The following is a 16661-nucleotide window of genomic DNA, read 5'->3' as shown; positions in this document are numbered from 1 at the left end:
AGATGCCAGTAAGCAATGGCAGCAGGTAGCGTCGCTGAAGGTTACATTAATCTGTGCAACAGATCGAGCCTTGTGACTTTCACATATCTGTCGGCCATAAACATCTTTGCTCAATACCGTGAGTCTAGTAGCACTTTAAGTGTCCTTTAAAGTATGAAATTACCACTATGCTGGTTGTAGGGTGAAGCATTGAACGAAAATGTCATCCACAGATTTTAAGTGAAAAGCAAAAACATAACTTGCCATGCAGAGTTTAATGAAAAATAGAGAAATAAACTTCATGAAGGACAGCTTAAGATAATCTTTCTCGAAACATATTTACACACACAATCCCTGTATCAGGTCTCCTAAAATTGAAGATTGACATAAAGGCTTTTTTTAAAAAAAAAAAAAGATGTCAAGACCCCTTTTAGTTAATGTGAAGATTTATCTTGCAGCCGCTGCACAATTTATTATGAATAAAATCAGCAAAAGTCAATTTCCAATCTCTTAGAAGGTGAGATAATAAGGCAAATGTATGCGGCTCTTAAGCTCCTACCTTCTTCCGTTGTCCGGGCCGACTTTGACTCGCTATCCATCCCTTGAAACTCATTGAAATAAGGTCGAACTTTAATCTCATAAGTAACTCCTTTTTTCAAGTTGGAGATCACAGTACTACGTTCGGCTGGAAGCTTGACCTCAAAGTTCTGCCATGTCGATGGAGACTGCAGACCGGTTGTCTGACGGTACATCAACCGGTAACCTTGTATGAACTGGGACTGACGATCCACCTGAAGTCATTCAAAATGGAATAACATATTACTACTGAAAGCACTAACACATTTGCTCATTTAGTTATGTTCATTATTTTTTGTTATGTTTTCTTCAGGGAGAAAAGACACAACTGTGGAATAAAATATCAGTTTTTCAGAAGCTCTCAGGATCACTTTTAAAATTCATACAATGAAAGGACTTGCACTAAATATTAGTAGTAGGGCTTCTTTATAAGCGTGAAAATAAAAATAGACCTTGGCCAACTTTTCTAATAATCTTGATAGGACATACAAAAACATTTGACAAAAAGCTCCAGATGTTCTTATACCAAAATGCTAAACTAATTTTGCTAATGTACCCTTACCAATTAGTCTAAAGCTGATGATATTAGCAGATATCAACCATAATGAGCATTCAGTGGTTGGAAGTTACAAGCTAAAATCGTTTTGGCCAATCTATGATGCATTGCTATCATTTGGAGACATGCCTGAATTTTTTCACAGATACACAAACGATTGTTCCATGAAAGACATTTCATCTTTCTGTAACAAATCTCACTTTGGTAACATATCAGTAGTTACTTGGCTGCTGTCTTTGGACATGTAGAGCTGCTTTCATCAGCTACAATAGTCAATATAGATTAAAATGTTTATGGCTGTGTTGGCATAATGATTTAACACTTATTCATCCGTCAACTAACTGCTATCTAATTCGCATAATCATCTCATTTGGGGTCCAGAGCTCATGCTCATACGTTTTAAGGTGGTGATATACATTAGAAAGTAGTAGGATAATGACTGAATAACCATTGAACCAATGATAATCTGCAAAGTAAATGCAGCCCTACACTTATTAGTCTATTATAACCATTCTATTCCTTGCAACTGGTCATATATGTTCAATGACATGGTCAAAGAATGAATGATCTTCTGAGATCTTTAAAAAAAAAACATTCTTTCACCAAATGATCATTTGATACAGGCAACTATTAGAGAAATATGTAAAATATGGCAGGTGGTGTTATTTAGTCATCGGTTGGGTTAGAGAATGATGAATTATCATTTTAGTTGATATTGTCTACTTTGGTCAACTTCAAATTAATATGTATGGACACCTTTAGGAAAATCTACTGATACTTTTGGTTGAATTATTGACAACTATCTAAGGAAAAAGTTGAAGCTATTGTAATTAGTCAACTGATTCTGGCAGTATCTTGGAAACAAACTATAACTACCAATCCAATAATTATTCAAAATATATTGTCCAACTATCAAAAGCTTATTGGTAAACCCATATGAGGAATTTATTGTTATTTACAGTATATGGGTATATTATATATATCATGTTATAACCAAGGAAGAAGTTGAACTAACTCCGAAATACGTTATATACAGTAACTAAACCTCCCACTTGACACACGTCCAGTATTCGACTCTTCTTGACATCTCCCGGAACCAACCACTTGTTTCTTCGGTACTCTCAATATTAACTTTAGGAGAATGTGTGCTGTCATATCCATGAGGGTAGAATAAGTACATAGAGCCTTGTAGATTGTCCAAAGTTTAGATAATGTAAACATCGAGTCTGCTGGGATTGAAGTTGCAGAAACTCCTCTATATAGAGCAAATTTTAAAACTGAACATATTTTAAACTTAGAATTGGTCTAAAGCTCATTTACTTAAATGTTTTTTTATATATTCCCTAAGAGCCATATAAAATGTCATAACTATTACGTGAAACATTCCTTCATGGTAAAAACTCTAAAGAACCACCTAACTTTCTTGACTGGAAGCAATGAAGTGCAAACTGAAAACATATTGTGGTAGATTGGTCTAAAGTCATGATTTAACAATTTATATGACGCTCATGTTTTCAACTTTTCAGAGTGGTGACCACTTATAGGGATTGAAACCAAATGGGACTTTGTAAAATATATCAGACTTTAAGAAAAGAGAGTTGGATAGCCATGTGTTTATCATTTAAGCTGTGTCTTGGGATTCTTTAAGATAAACCCTAATAGAATAAGTAGACTTAGCTGTTTTAAGAAAAAATGAATGACAACTGAAGTAATGCAAATTGCCTTAATTAGTAATCTGACTTCAGAGCTGGTGAGCGGCTTCGTAACTTTCCAATGGACTGAATAAATCCAGTCTTGAGCAAGGAGGCTCAACACTATTCAACCTGTCAGATCTTGTCAATACAATTAGCAGTGAGTGTTGACAGAAAACACAAAATAGTTCTAATAAAAGACAGGCTTCAAATTTGGTGAAAGCTGCGGCTCTTTCCCTTAAAAAAAACACACAAAAAACATTGAGCCAAAAGAGTCTCTTTTTTTTCTAACAAAAATCTATTCACATTTAGATTCATCTTGGGTCCATGAAAGTAATTGTTTTCTTGGTTTTTGTTGACGTCAACTTGACGTTTTAGGCATCTTCTGAAATTATTAAACTAGATTATATCTATACCTCTCTAGACATATCACCGAACTCTAGAGAGGCATTTATAGACCCAATGTACTCCACTATTCTTCTTTTAAAAAAATGTTACAAGCATGACAAATGAAATAGGTGGAAACATTGCCGATGTCTTAAGTTTCCAAAAAAGGTGCAAAGTTTGTTTGCAGTCTAATTGGACATTTTAGATTTTAGGTGGAAAGTGGCAAAACATACTATTAAGATGTGTGAAAATTACAAAACATGAAAGTTCGCTGAGTCCACTAAATTCATCTGCCCCCTTGATGTGTGATGGGTCCATGCTGTTAAATAATGTTGACCAAAGTTGATGTACACAAATTATTTCAACATTAACAAAATAACTTTTGGGTGAAATCTATAAGTGAACAATCATTTATCACAATAATGATAGACCATTATTGTAAAAAAAGAATTGAAATTGGTCTGATTGTTGCTATGAGTTAACTGTAGTAGTCAATACATGGTCAATTGATCCTCATTAAACAACTCATTTTTATGTTCAATGAATGATTTAATAAATGTTATTTCTGTTATCTTGAAACATGAATGGCCATTTTGAAGAATTGACTAAAATGTGTTCCCTAAACAAACCTAAACTCAACTCATCAACCAACATTTATATAATGACTATGGCAATCTTTAATGGCTCAATGTCAGATGTTTTAGACATTATTTGTCTTAGATGGTAAGGTCCAACTAAAGCTTCCACTTTAAGGTAAAAAAATCATTAAATCATTCCTCTTAGTACTTAGAATTAAAAAAACTTAGTAAAACATAAGTATTGAGAGTAAATTGCAATAAAATTATCTAGAAGAAAAGTGGAAGGATAGCTGAATATGAGAAAATTTACTCTACCATGTTTTGAGGTATTTTAGCCTCCATTTTTGTTTATGTGGGTAATATGGATCTTTAATACAAAATTTGGGTTTCTGTAAAACAAGAGCAGGGGTATGCAATTGCTTTTATTTTGTTTAAGGATCTTTTTAGTTAGAGAACAGTATCTAACTTTTTAGTAAGAACACGAGATCAGTATAACTTGAATAGCCACTGTTGGCCATTCTTTTAAGATAATAGGAGTGAAGATCCCCCATGTTGGGATGATCTCACCCTTCATACAATACTGACAGTGTTAAATACTATAAGCAGAATCGGTTATTCTGAACAATTGCCCAGTCCATTGAAGCAACAATGGAAAAGTAAAAATCTCAACAGTACAATAATGAGAACTCATCATTCCACAACCTGGAAAGAATTCTACAACAACCTAGAAGTACCTATGGGATCTCACTCCTGCATAAGTATCCACGATGATCAAACTCTAGAGATTAGACATTCCCCAAATACAAGTACAGAGCGGACACAAACTGTATTTTTCCTGGATTTGTGATCTAAGGATAAAAAGAACAGCAGATTCTTACATGTATAATACCCCTACACGCCGATAATGAAGTCATAAGCATAGCCTGGGATTTATACCGGAAAATAACAAGTCACCTGAGACTCATTAGTGTTCTAAAATCATTGCAGTGCTGAGGCGGCATGGGGAGCAATGTATACTGTACATGGAGGCTCACGCCTGCTGGAAACTTGGCAATGCTCCTCTCCCGGTTATCATGGATTATATTTAACAAGATCAGTGACAATGTAACAATGGAGGTAGGATACAGGACTGTGTTTACATGACAGCCTGAATAGGTCAATGATACAATTCATAAAAACAATATATTGTACATTAATAAGGGGTTTAGGATTTGGCATCCCTAGAATGAACATTTTAAAGGACTCTCATTGGGTGCAATAAAGAGGCTGTCTGAAACACAAATTAACATTGATGGTCTATCCACATGATAGATCATCAATGTCTGATCGGTGAGAGTGTGACAACCGGCATCTCTGCGGATCAGCTGTTCCCGGTATCGGTGGCCGGAACTGCTCAGCACAACACAGCTCTGTCACTGGGTAGTGCACAAACGGCTGTGGCCACTATTTCATCAACAAAGCTGTGCTGTTCCATGACAGAGCAGTTACAGCCGACACAGACACCAGGAACAGTTGGTCGGCGGGGATGTTGGCTGTCCCTCCCACCAATCAGACATTGATGACCTATCCCAAGTCCAAGACAACCATTTTAAGAACTCTCCAGTGATCCAACCTGACCCCATATAATAGTCATCTATACTTCACATTTACATGATTTATTTCATCATCTTCATTATAAAACATGGCTGTTATGGTTCTCAATGGCAAGAGAACATAGCCCAGCATACATAGGAACTAGCTCTTGGAAGGATGGAAACTTAAACTGACCATGAACTAAACCTGCCGCACAACTAACAGTAGCCGGGTAGCGTAGCCTGTGTTTTATCCCTAGACGCCCAGCGCCGGCCGGAGGACTAACTAATCCTGGCAGAGGAAAGTATAGTCCTGGCTCACCTCTAGAGAAATTTCCCCGAAAGGCAGACAGAGGCCCCCACATATATTGGCGGTGATTTAAGATGAAAATGACAAACGTAGTATGAAAATAGGTCTAGCAAAATCGAGGTCCGCTTACTAGATAGCAGGAAGACAGAAAGGGTACTTTCATGGTCAGCTGAAAACCCTATCAATACACCATCCTGAAATTACTTTAAGACTCTAGTATTAACTCATAACATCAGAGTGGCAATTTCAGATCACAAGAGCTTTCCAGACACAGAAACGAAACTGCAGCTGTGAACTGGAACAAAATGCAAAAAACAAACAAGGACAAAAGTCCGACTTAGCTGGAAGTTGTCTGGTAGCAGGAACATGCACAGAAAGGCTTCTGATTACAATGTTGACCGGCATGGAAGTGACAGAGGAGCAAGGTTAAATAGCGACTCCCACATCCTGATGGGAACAGGTGAACAGAGGGGATGATGCACACAAGTTCAATTCCACCAGTGGCCACCGGGGGAGCCCAAAATCCAATTTCACAACAGTACCCCCCCCTCAAGGAGGGGGCACCAAACCCTCACCAGAACCACCAGGGCGATCAGGATGAGCCCTATGAAAGGCACGGACCAGATCGGAGGCATGAACATCAGAGGCAGTCACCCAAGAATTATCCTCCTGACCGTATCCCTTCCATTTGACCAGATACTGGAGTTTCCGTCTGGAAACACGGGAGTCCAAGATTTTTTCCACAACGTACTCCAACTCGCCCTCAACCAACACCGGAGCAGGAGGCTCAACGGAAGGCACAACCGGTACCTCATACCTGCGCAACAATGACCGATGAAAAACATTATGAATAGAAAAAGATGCAGGGAGGTCCAAACGGAAGGAAACAGGGTTAAGAATCTCCAATATCTTGTACGGGCCGATGAACCGAGGCTTAAACTTAGGAGAAGAAACCCTCATAGGGACAAAACGAGAAGACAACCACACCAAGTCCCCGACACAAAGCCGAGGACCAACCCGACGCCGGCGGTTGGCAAAAAGCTGAGTCTTCTCCTGGGACAACTTCAAATTGTCCACCACCTGCCCCCAAATCTGATGCAACCTCTCCACCACAGCATCCACTCCAGGACAATCCGAAGATTCCACCTGACCGGAGGAAAATCGAGGATGAAACCCCGAATTACAGAAAAAAGGAGACACCAAGGTGGCAGAGCTGGCCCGATTATTGAGGGCAAACTCCGCTAAAGGCAAAAAAGCAACCCAATCATCCTGATCTGCAGACACAAAACACCTCAAATATGTCTCCAAAGTCTGATTCGTCCGCTCGGTCTGGCCATTAGTCTGAGGATGGAAAGCAGACGAGAAAGACAAATCTATGCCCATCCTAGCACAGAATGCCCGCCAAAATCTAGACACGAATTGGGTTCCTCTGTCAGAAACGATATTCTCCGGAATACCATGCAAACGAACCACATTTTGAAAAAACAGAGGAACCAACTCGGAAGAAGAAGGCAACTTAGGCAGGGGAACCAAATGGACCATCTTAGAGAAACGGTCACACACCACCCAGATGACAGACATCTTCTGAGAAACAGGAAGATCCGAAATAAAATCCATCGAGATGTGCGTCCAAGGCCTCTTCGGGATAGGCAAGGGCAACAACAATCCACTAGCCCGAGAACAACAAGGCTTGGCCCGAGCACAAACGTCACAAGACTGCACAAAGCCTCGTACATCTCGTGACAGGGAAGGCCACCAGAAGGACCTTGCCACCAAATCCCTGGTACCAAAGATTCCAGGATGACCTGCCAACGCAGAAGAATGAACCTCAGAAATGACTTTAATGGTCCAATCATCAGGAACAAACAGTCTACCAGGTGGGCAACGATCAGGTCTATCCGCCTGAAAATCCTGCAAGGCCCGCCGCAGGTCAGGAGAAACGGCAGACAATATCACTCCATCCTTAAGGATACCTGTAGGTTCAGAATTACCAGGGGAGTCAGGCTCAAAACTCCTAGAAAGGGCATCCGCCTTAACATTCTTAGAACCCGGTAGGTATGACACCACAAAATTAAACCGAGAGAAAAACAACGACCAGCGCGCCTGTCTAGGATTCAGGCATCTGGCGGACTCAAGATAAATTAAATTTTTGTGGTCGGTCAATACCACCACCTGATGTCTAGCCCCCTCAAGCCAATGATGCCACTCCTCAAAAGCCCACTTCATGGCCAAAAGCTCCCGATTCCCAATATCATAATTCCGCTCGGCGGGCGAAAATTTACGAGAAAAAAAAGCACAAGGTTTCATCACGGAGCAGTCGGAACTTCTTTGCGACAAAACCGCCCCAGCTCCGATTTCAGAAGCGTCGACCTCAACCTGAAAAGGAAGAGCAACATCAGGCTGACGCAACACAGGGGCGGAAGAAAAGCGGCGCTTAAGCTCCCGAAAGGCCTCCACAGCAGCAGGGGACCAATCAGCAACATCAGCACCCTTCTTAGTCAAATCAGTCAATGGTTTAACAACATCAGAAAAACCAGCAATAAATCGACGATAAAAGTTAGCAAAGCCCAAAAATTTCTGAAGACTCTTAAGAGAAGAGGGTTGCGTCCAATCACAAATAGCCCGAACCTTGACAGGATCCATCTCGATGGAAGAGGGGGAAAAAATGTATCCCAAGAAGGAAATCTTTTGAACCCCAAAAACGCACTTAGAACCCTTCACACACAAGGAATTAGACCGCAAAACCTGAAAAACCCTCCTGACCTGCTGGACATGAGAGTCCCAGTCATCCGAAAAAATCAGAATATCATCCAGATACACGATCATAAATTTATCCAAATAATCACGGAAAATGTCATGCATAAAGGACTGAAAGACTGAAGGGGCATTTGAAAGGCAAAAAGGCATCACCAAATACTCAAAGTGGCCCTCGGGCGTATTAAATGCGGTTTTCCACTCATCCCCCTGCTTAATTCGCACCAAATTATACGCCCCACGGAGATCTATCTTAGAGAACCACTTGGCCCCCTTTATGCGAGCAAACAAATCAGTCAGCAGTGGCAACGGATATTGATATTTAACCGTGATTTAATTCAAAAGCCGATAATCAATACACGGCCTCAAAGAGCCATCTTTCTTAGACACAAAGAAAAAACCGGCTCCTAAGGGAGATGACGAAGGACGAATATGTCCCTTTTCCAAGGACTCCTTTATATATTCTCGCATAGCAGCATGTTCAGGCACAGACAGATTAAATAAACGACCCTTAGGGTATTTACTACCCGGAATCAAATCTATGGCACAATCGCACTCCCGGTGCGGAGGTAATGAACCAAGCTTAGGTTCTTCAAAAACGTCACAATAGTCAGACAAGAATTCAGGAATCTCAGAGGGAATAGATGACGAAATGGAAACCAAAGGTACGTCCCCATGCATCCCCTTACATCCCCAGCTTAACACAGACATAGCGTTCCAGTCGAGGACTGGGTTATGAGATTGCAGCCATGGCAATCCAAGCACCAACACATCATGTAGATTATACAGCACAAGAAAGCGAATAATCTCCTGATGATCCGGATTAATTCGCATAGTTACTTGTGTCCAGTATTGTGGTTTATTACTAGCCAATGGGGTGGAGTCAATCCCCTTCAGAGGTATAGGAGTTTCAAGAGGCTCTAAATCATACCCACAGCGTTTGGCAAAGGACCAATCCATAAGACTCAAAGCGGCGCCAGAGTCGACATAGGCATCCACGGTAATAGATGATAAAGAACAAATCAGGGTCACAGATAGAATAAACTTAGACTGAAAAGTGCCAATTGAAACTGACTTATCAAGCTTCTTAGTACGCTTAGAGCATGCTGATATAACATGAGTTGAATCACCACAATAAAAGCACAACCCATTTTTTCGTCTAAAATTCTGCCGTTCGCTTCTGGACAGAATTCTATCACATTGCATATTCTCTGGCGTCTTCTCGGTAGACACCGCCAAATGGTGCACAGGTTTGCGCTCCCGCAGACGTCTATCGATCTGGATAGCCATTGTCATGGACTCATTCAGACCCGCAGGCACAGGGAACCCCACCATAACATCCTTAACGGCATCAGAGAGACCCTCTCTGAAATTCGCCGCCAGGGCGCACTCATTCCACTGAGTAAGCACAGACCATTTACGGAATTTTTGGCAGTATATTTCAACTTCATCTTGCCCCTGAGATAGGGACATCAAGGCTTTTTCCGCCTGAAGCTCTAAATGAGGTTCCTCATAAAGCAACCCCAAGGCCAGAAAAAACGCATCCACATTGAGCAACGCAGGATCCCCTGGAGCCAATGCAAAAGCCCAATCTTGAGGGTCGCCCCGGAGCAAGGAAATCACAATCCTGACCTGCTGAGCAGGATCTCCAGCAGAGCGAGATTTCAGGGACAAAAACAACTTGCAATTATTTTTGAAATTTTGAAAGCAAGATCTATTCCCCGAGAAAAATTCAGGCAAAGGAATTCTAGGTTCAGATATAGGAACATGAACAACAAAATCTTGTAAATTTTGAACTTTCGTGGTGAGATTATTCAAACCTGCAGCTAAACTCTGAATATCCATTTTAAACAGGTGAACACAGAGCCATTCCAGGATTAGAAGGAGAGAGAGAGAGGAAGGCTGCAATATAGGCAGACTTGCAAGTGATTCAATTGAAAGCACACTCAGAACTGAAGGAAAAAAAAAAAAAAAAAAAAAATTTTTCAGCAGACTTCTTTTTTCTCTCCTTTCTCTGCCAATTAATTTAACCCTTTGCGGGCCGGTCAAACTGTTATGGTTCTCAATGGCAAGAGAACATAGCCCAGCATACATAGGAACTAGCTCTTGGAAGGATGGAAACTTAAACTGACCATGAACTAAACCTGCCGCACAACTAACAGTAGCCGGGTAGCGTAGCCTGCGTTTTATCCCTAGACGCCCAGCGCCGGCCGGAGGACTAACTAATCCTGGCAGAGGAAAGTATAGTCCTGGCTCACCTCTAGAGAAATTTCCCCGAAAGGCAGACAGAGGCCCCCACATATATTGGCGGTGATTTAAGATGAAAATGACAAACGTAGTATGAAAATAGGTCTAGCAAAATCGAGGTCCGCTTACTAGATAGCAGGAAGACAGAAAGGGTACTTTCATGGTCAGCTGAAAACCCTATCAATACACCATCCTGAAATTACTTTAAGACTCTAGTATTAACTCATAACATCAGAGTGGCAATTTCAGATCACAAGAGCTTTCCAGACACAGAAACGAAACTGCAGCTGTGAACTGGAACAAAATGCAAAAAACAAACAAGGACAAAAGTCCGACTTAGCTGGAAGTTGTCTGGTAGCAGGAACAAGCACAGAAGGCTTCTGATTACAATGTTGACCGGCATGGAAGTGACAGAGGAGCAAGGTTAAATAGCGACTCCCACATCCTGATGGGAACAGGTGAACAGAGGGGATGATGCACACAAGTTCAATTCCACCAGTGGCCACCGGGGGAGCCCAAAATCCAATTTCACAACACATGGCACTGTGATCCTAAATAAATGAGGTTCCTGCATCATATGTCTCAGTGACAGTCACAAAGCTTTATATAAATATATACAGAGATATGAATGTAACTCGTGATAGTGTTCTGTGAGCATCCATGAAAACAAGCTGTTTTTTTTCAGAAGAGCATTAAACAGCTGTTTTATACATACGAGCAGGTTGTAAATCTGGCAAAATTGTTTAAATCCATTTTTGGTTCAAAGTAATTATTCATGAGTACTACAATTTTCCGCTTAAAGGTAAGAACCAAAGTTAAGATCAGAGCACAGTCATGTAGTGAATTGCGGCACGTAGATGGGTGACCTGTTCATATTGTCCTAATATTTGTGTTTGTACTTGATCGTTTCGGTCTAATGTAGAAGATGATAACCACTCTTAAGAAGGCCAAATTCTTAGGTAGCTTTTGTTTGAATGCTCATTTGGCAAGCAGCTATTCCTCTTGACTATCATATACATTGACTTTGTTCATGTGTTCCTAATAGGAAAAGTGGAGCAAACTGCATTATAGGATACCCTGGTCTTACCCTTAAACAGAACCTGTCATTGGATCATGCTGCCCAAGCCATGGACAGTATGAATCAGACACTGGTTGCATGAATGTAGGCAAGTATGTTTTACAAACACTATAGAATTTCAGAGTAAATGTAGTGGGAGAAGGCAGCCGGGTACTATATGCCTCAGCTGACTAGTCCAATGAGGTCCTTTTTCAGCTTTTCCCCCATCAGCTCCATACAACAAACAGGTAAATACAGAGCGCTGTCAATCAACTGTAATGGAGCAGGGTGAAGCTGGATGGGGACCTCATCGGACTAACTCTTTGTAAATCATCTGATCTGTCACTAGATTTCACAAAAAAATGCCTACATCGGTGCATAGATTTCTGAGACCTTATGAAATTGCTCAAACATCAGTGTCAGAATAATAATATGATTATTTCTGAAAATTTTCTTGTCTAGGCTCCTAAAGTGCTAAGATTAATATGAAGATGGAGAACTTTTTTAAAAATATTATACAACCATTCTGATAGAGATTTTTTAAAATAAGTGCACCAAACTCATCCGGACTAAGATATTTGTTTAGTAATGTATGCAGCTTGTATTGTGAAATCTGGTGACAGATAAAGTTTTAATCCTTGGAAAATTATGTTGATTCTACTGCAGGAGAAACCCAGGTGATGGTCTCCAGGATAGTTAGCGTTTGGTGCAAAAGCATTAATGTTGTAATAACGTAGTCAAGAACGGATTCGACAGCTCAGAGGATGAAATGGAAGTTAAAGGTGTAGCCGTTCTAAAAGGCACCATCTCAAGTTGTTAAATGGGCAAAATTGTAAGGTGCAACTTTGCAATTTATCATTGCTGAAAAATCCTTTGTATTCTCAAGAACAGAGGGAGGTGTTATTTTACAGTGTACAACTTGTTTCCAAGGTTATCGGCCACCCTGTGGTTTTAGAGTGGCCTTTTTCATAGGCAAGGAACATACACTGCTTGCAGATTCTATGCTTTATAGCCTGAATTCTGAAGCTGGCTGGATTGCTGGATATGACCATGCTCAGTCCCCCTGCCCATCTCTAATTACTGCAGAGTCAAAACTGCCTTTGCCAGCACCATGGCAGAGACCTCACATCAATCCAGTGATGCAACCATCCTGCTGGTCCAAATAGTCAATTTTCATGAGCGCACTGCATTGCCCTCTGTCAACCAGAAAGTCAAGAGGCAGAAAAAGTGGTGCTCTGGAAGAAACATCATGAGAAAACACATTTAAACGAGCACAATAGAAATATATCATGGTGCAGAAAATGTACTTTATGCAACAAGAGCCAATCAATTTGTATTGTTAGTTGTTAAAATTCACTTTTCCACAGCAGAATATCTTTATGGATCCTGATATCTTTATCATTTTCAGAATTCTCTATGCTGAAACCAAGGTCAAGAGTTGGAGTCAAAAGTAAGTAGGAACCTAACTATAGGGGGTACAAGGATTGTAGTCACACCCAAGCCATTAAATGTAGGGTAGGGTGGGTCTAATAGGTCTATTTGGCCAATATAAGGAGACCAATACTATTTAAGACCTGTAATAGATTGGGGCCCTCTTGGAGATATTGTTTTGGGGCCCACAAGTTTTCAAATTTCAAATTAGGCCACTGAGGACAACAAATGAGCAAAACTCACAAGCAAGGTTGAGGCAAGAATTAGGTTCAATCAGAATTCAGCAGTCAAGCCAGATACAATAGTACAAGGACCAAAGGCAGGGAAAGGGTATCTGTCTCAATCTGCGGCAAAGTCATTGGAAGTTAATGAAGGGAGGACAAAATAAGTAGGGAGGATAACTAAAGAAGGTAGATGCTCACTAGGTTGCGCTATGATGGGGGGCGCAACTCTACAAGGAGAAATATATAACACAATATGCGGCCAGTGTCCCACAACTTGGTAATTCCACATGAAGCCATGAGAAATGGCTTTCATAATAGGGTGACTGTTGTGGCGTTCTCCAAAATAGTGGACAGATGATAGGCCCAATAAGGATGGCAGATTGTGGTGGTATTACACTACAATAAAGAACCTTTATTGGATTTCGACCACAATCTGCCATCCTTAATGCGACAATCATCTCTCCCGAATTTTGTGGGATGCCACATCCTGGCGCCCTATTCTGCATACTGGAGATTAATGTACCTTTAAAAAAGCCAACAGATCTGATGTGATCAACAGACGCCAGCTGTCTGGCAATGCTATGCCACAGTCAAACAGAAAACAAAGTGTGAAGCAGTTGGGTGCGTGGATGAGGTCGCCATGTTTGGACCAAGAAGTGAAGGCACCAAGGTTACCAAGAAGTTTACAATCACCATCTGGAGGTACAGACTGCTGGAACCAGCAAATGTAAGTAATAGACACCAGTTTTGATAAAACAGCATATAGATAGTGGGACCCTCCAATGAATAAAATGGTTCATTAGCTGCGCTGTATGCCATAACGTGCTCTTTATATCCAGTACTAGTCCAGAGCACAGTTTAATCATCACATCATTATCTAGGTCTGGGTGTACGATATACGCCGTATATCAGCCGGTACTAGTATCCTGGCAGCCTGCATAGATGATGTTATTTTTAGCTCATTAGGTTATTGAACGTGTTAGTTTTCCACCCTTCTTCTGTTTTTTAATGTGTCAAAATCAATACTCTAAAGTCAGTGACAGAATGCAGGAATACGATAACACATTCACTTTGCTGTGATTTAAACTGATTTTCTTACATTTAACTCTTTACTTAATGACTTACAAACTCATTTCACAATGGAGAAAAGAAAGTCTCCATTCAATTACTGTAGCCACCAAAAAATGGACCATTAATGTTGTGCCGGAAGGTATTACATTTCACAAATATCAATTTATACATCTACCAAAATGAACCTGCAGTTCGTAGCTCAGTCAGTGTTGGCTACATAGCCATGTCTGGACCTTCTGGGCCCCTTCTCCCACTTAAGAAGACATTCAGTAAAGGCCAACTATACACATTAGATTAAAGCCGTTCGAAAGCACTGATATAGTTGATATCAGCCACCATCTATAGTGCATATGTGACTCACAATCTCTCCCAACAGATGATGCTGGGAGAAAGAAGGACTGGGCAGTTTTGAAGATAAGTTTTTGCCACTGTGTACTCCTTCTCTTCCTATTGAAAAACAGGAAGATACACTTTTATCAAGAAAAAAAAATGCTAAAAAGTTTAGGCATCTTGTAGTCCAAAGACAGATCCCAAAGATCACTGCTGACACAGTGTCCTTCCTGATCACGGAGAGAACTATTAAGTAATACAGTTCTCTCTCCTTTTGCCTGACACTGATCAGACTGATCGGTGCAGGGCAGGAGATAAAGCTAGGACCAGCTAATCAAGACCTGCACAGATGCTGCAGGTCCTGACTGGCTGAAGAACCTTTCAGATAATGTGATCAGTTACATGGCTGAAATGAACATCAAAGTTTGGTATTGTATAGTAGTCAAGTGGGTATTGATATAGCAGAGCTGTATGCTGACGTAAAAGAGCTGTGTCTTGATGTAGCAGATTTGGGCGTGTTGATGTAAGTGAGCTTTGTGTGTTAATGTGAGCTGTATGTTATGTAAGTGAGCTGTGTTTGTGTATGTAGCAGAAATATGTGTGATTGTGTATGGAGCAGAACTGTGTGTGTGTTGCAGAGCTGTGTATGCATACAGCAGAGCTGAGTGTGCATGCAGCACTGTTGAGTATATGTATTCACTGAAGAGAGTGTGGGTTGTTAAACTATGTGGTTCCCATTCCCTCAGCATATCCAGTTCAAATTAGTAATACTAACCTACAAAGCCATCCATAAGCTATCTCCTCCATATATCTCTGAACAAATCTCCCGATATCTTCCCTCTCGTAATCTCCAGTCCTCCCAAGACCTCCTACTCTCCTCTACACTTATTCGCTCCTCATCCAACCGCCTCCAAGACTTCTACCGAATATCCCCCATCCTCTGGAATTCTTTGCCCCAACACATCCGACTATCAACCACATTTGGATCCTTCAGACGGAACCTGAAAATCCACCTCTTCAGGAAAGCCTACAACCTGCACTGACCCTGCTGCCTCCTCACCACTGCAGGAGATACTGCCTCACCAACACCGGAGCTCCTGCAACCCACAACCTACTGTCTCCTTCCCCACAATCCAGTAGAATGTAAGCCCGCAGGGGCAGGGTCCTCGCCCCTCTGTGTCAGTCTGTAATTGTTACTTTGCTTACTGTAAGTGATATCTGTAATTTGTATGTAACCCCTTCTCATGTACAGCACCATGGAATCAATGGTGCTATATAAATAAATAATAACAATAATATGTGTATAATGCACATGCTGCAGAGAAACACCAACAGAGAACAATTACTTACAACTATTATTATTTATTCATATAGCACCATTAATTCCATGGTGCTGTACATGTGAAAAGGGGTTACATACAGGGTTATAGATATCGTTAACAGTAAACAAATTTACAGTGACAGACTGGTACAGAGGGGAGAGGACCCTGTCCTTGCGGACTTACATTCTTCGGGATAATGGGGAAGAAACAGGAGGTCGGTGTGCTGCAGCACTGGTGGCGGTGAGACGGCAGCTCGGGTGGTTGGTGAGGCAGCAGCTCAGGTGGTTGGTGGGGCGGCAGCTCTGGCGGCGGTGACGCGGCAGCTCGGGTGGTTGGTGTCGACGCAGCAGCTCAGTTGTTAATCGGACGTGTTGAGGAGTGGAATTCCAGAGGATGGGGGATATTCGGGAGAAATCTTGGAGGCAGTTGTTTGAGGAATGAATAAGTGTGGAGGACAGTAGGAGGTCTTGGGAGGATCAAAGATTACGTGAGGGAAGATAGTGGGAGATTAGTTCAGAGATATAGGGAGAGGACAGGTTGTGGATGGCTTTGTAGATCAGTGTTAGTAGTTTGAACT

The 16661-nt window shown here is 41.2% G+C and overlaps 1 protein-coding gene across 16 annotated transcripts in view; it reads right to left on the bottom strand.

The window, feature by feature from the left end:
- The window catches only part of ROBO2 (roundabout guidance receptor 2), a 1292543-nt gene that overhangs the window by 110346 nt on the left and 1165536 nt on the right, over positions 1 to 16661 (bottom strand). For all 16 annotated transcript variants that reach the window (XM_077294049.1, XM_077294050.1, XM_077294062.1 and 13 more), the window contains one exon: positions 539 to 770. In XM_077294049.1, the coding sequence (XP_077150164.1) occupies positions 539 to 770 (232 nt within the window). The remainder of the gene's footprint in view (positions 1 to 538; positions 771 to 16661) is intronic.

The sequence above is a fragment of the Ranitomeya variabilis genome, chromosome 3, assembly GCF_051348905.1.
Source record: "Ranitomeya variabilis isolate aRanVar5 chromosome 3, aRanVar5.hap1, whole genome shotgun sequence".
Lineage (NCBI taxonomy): Eukaryota > Metazoa > Chordata > Amphibia > Anura > Dendrobatidae > Ranitomeya > Ranitomeya variabilis.
This window is presented reverse-complemented; position numbering and strand designations above follow the sequence as displayed.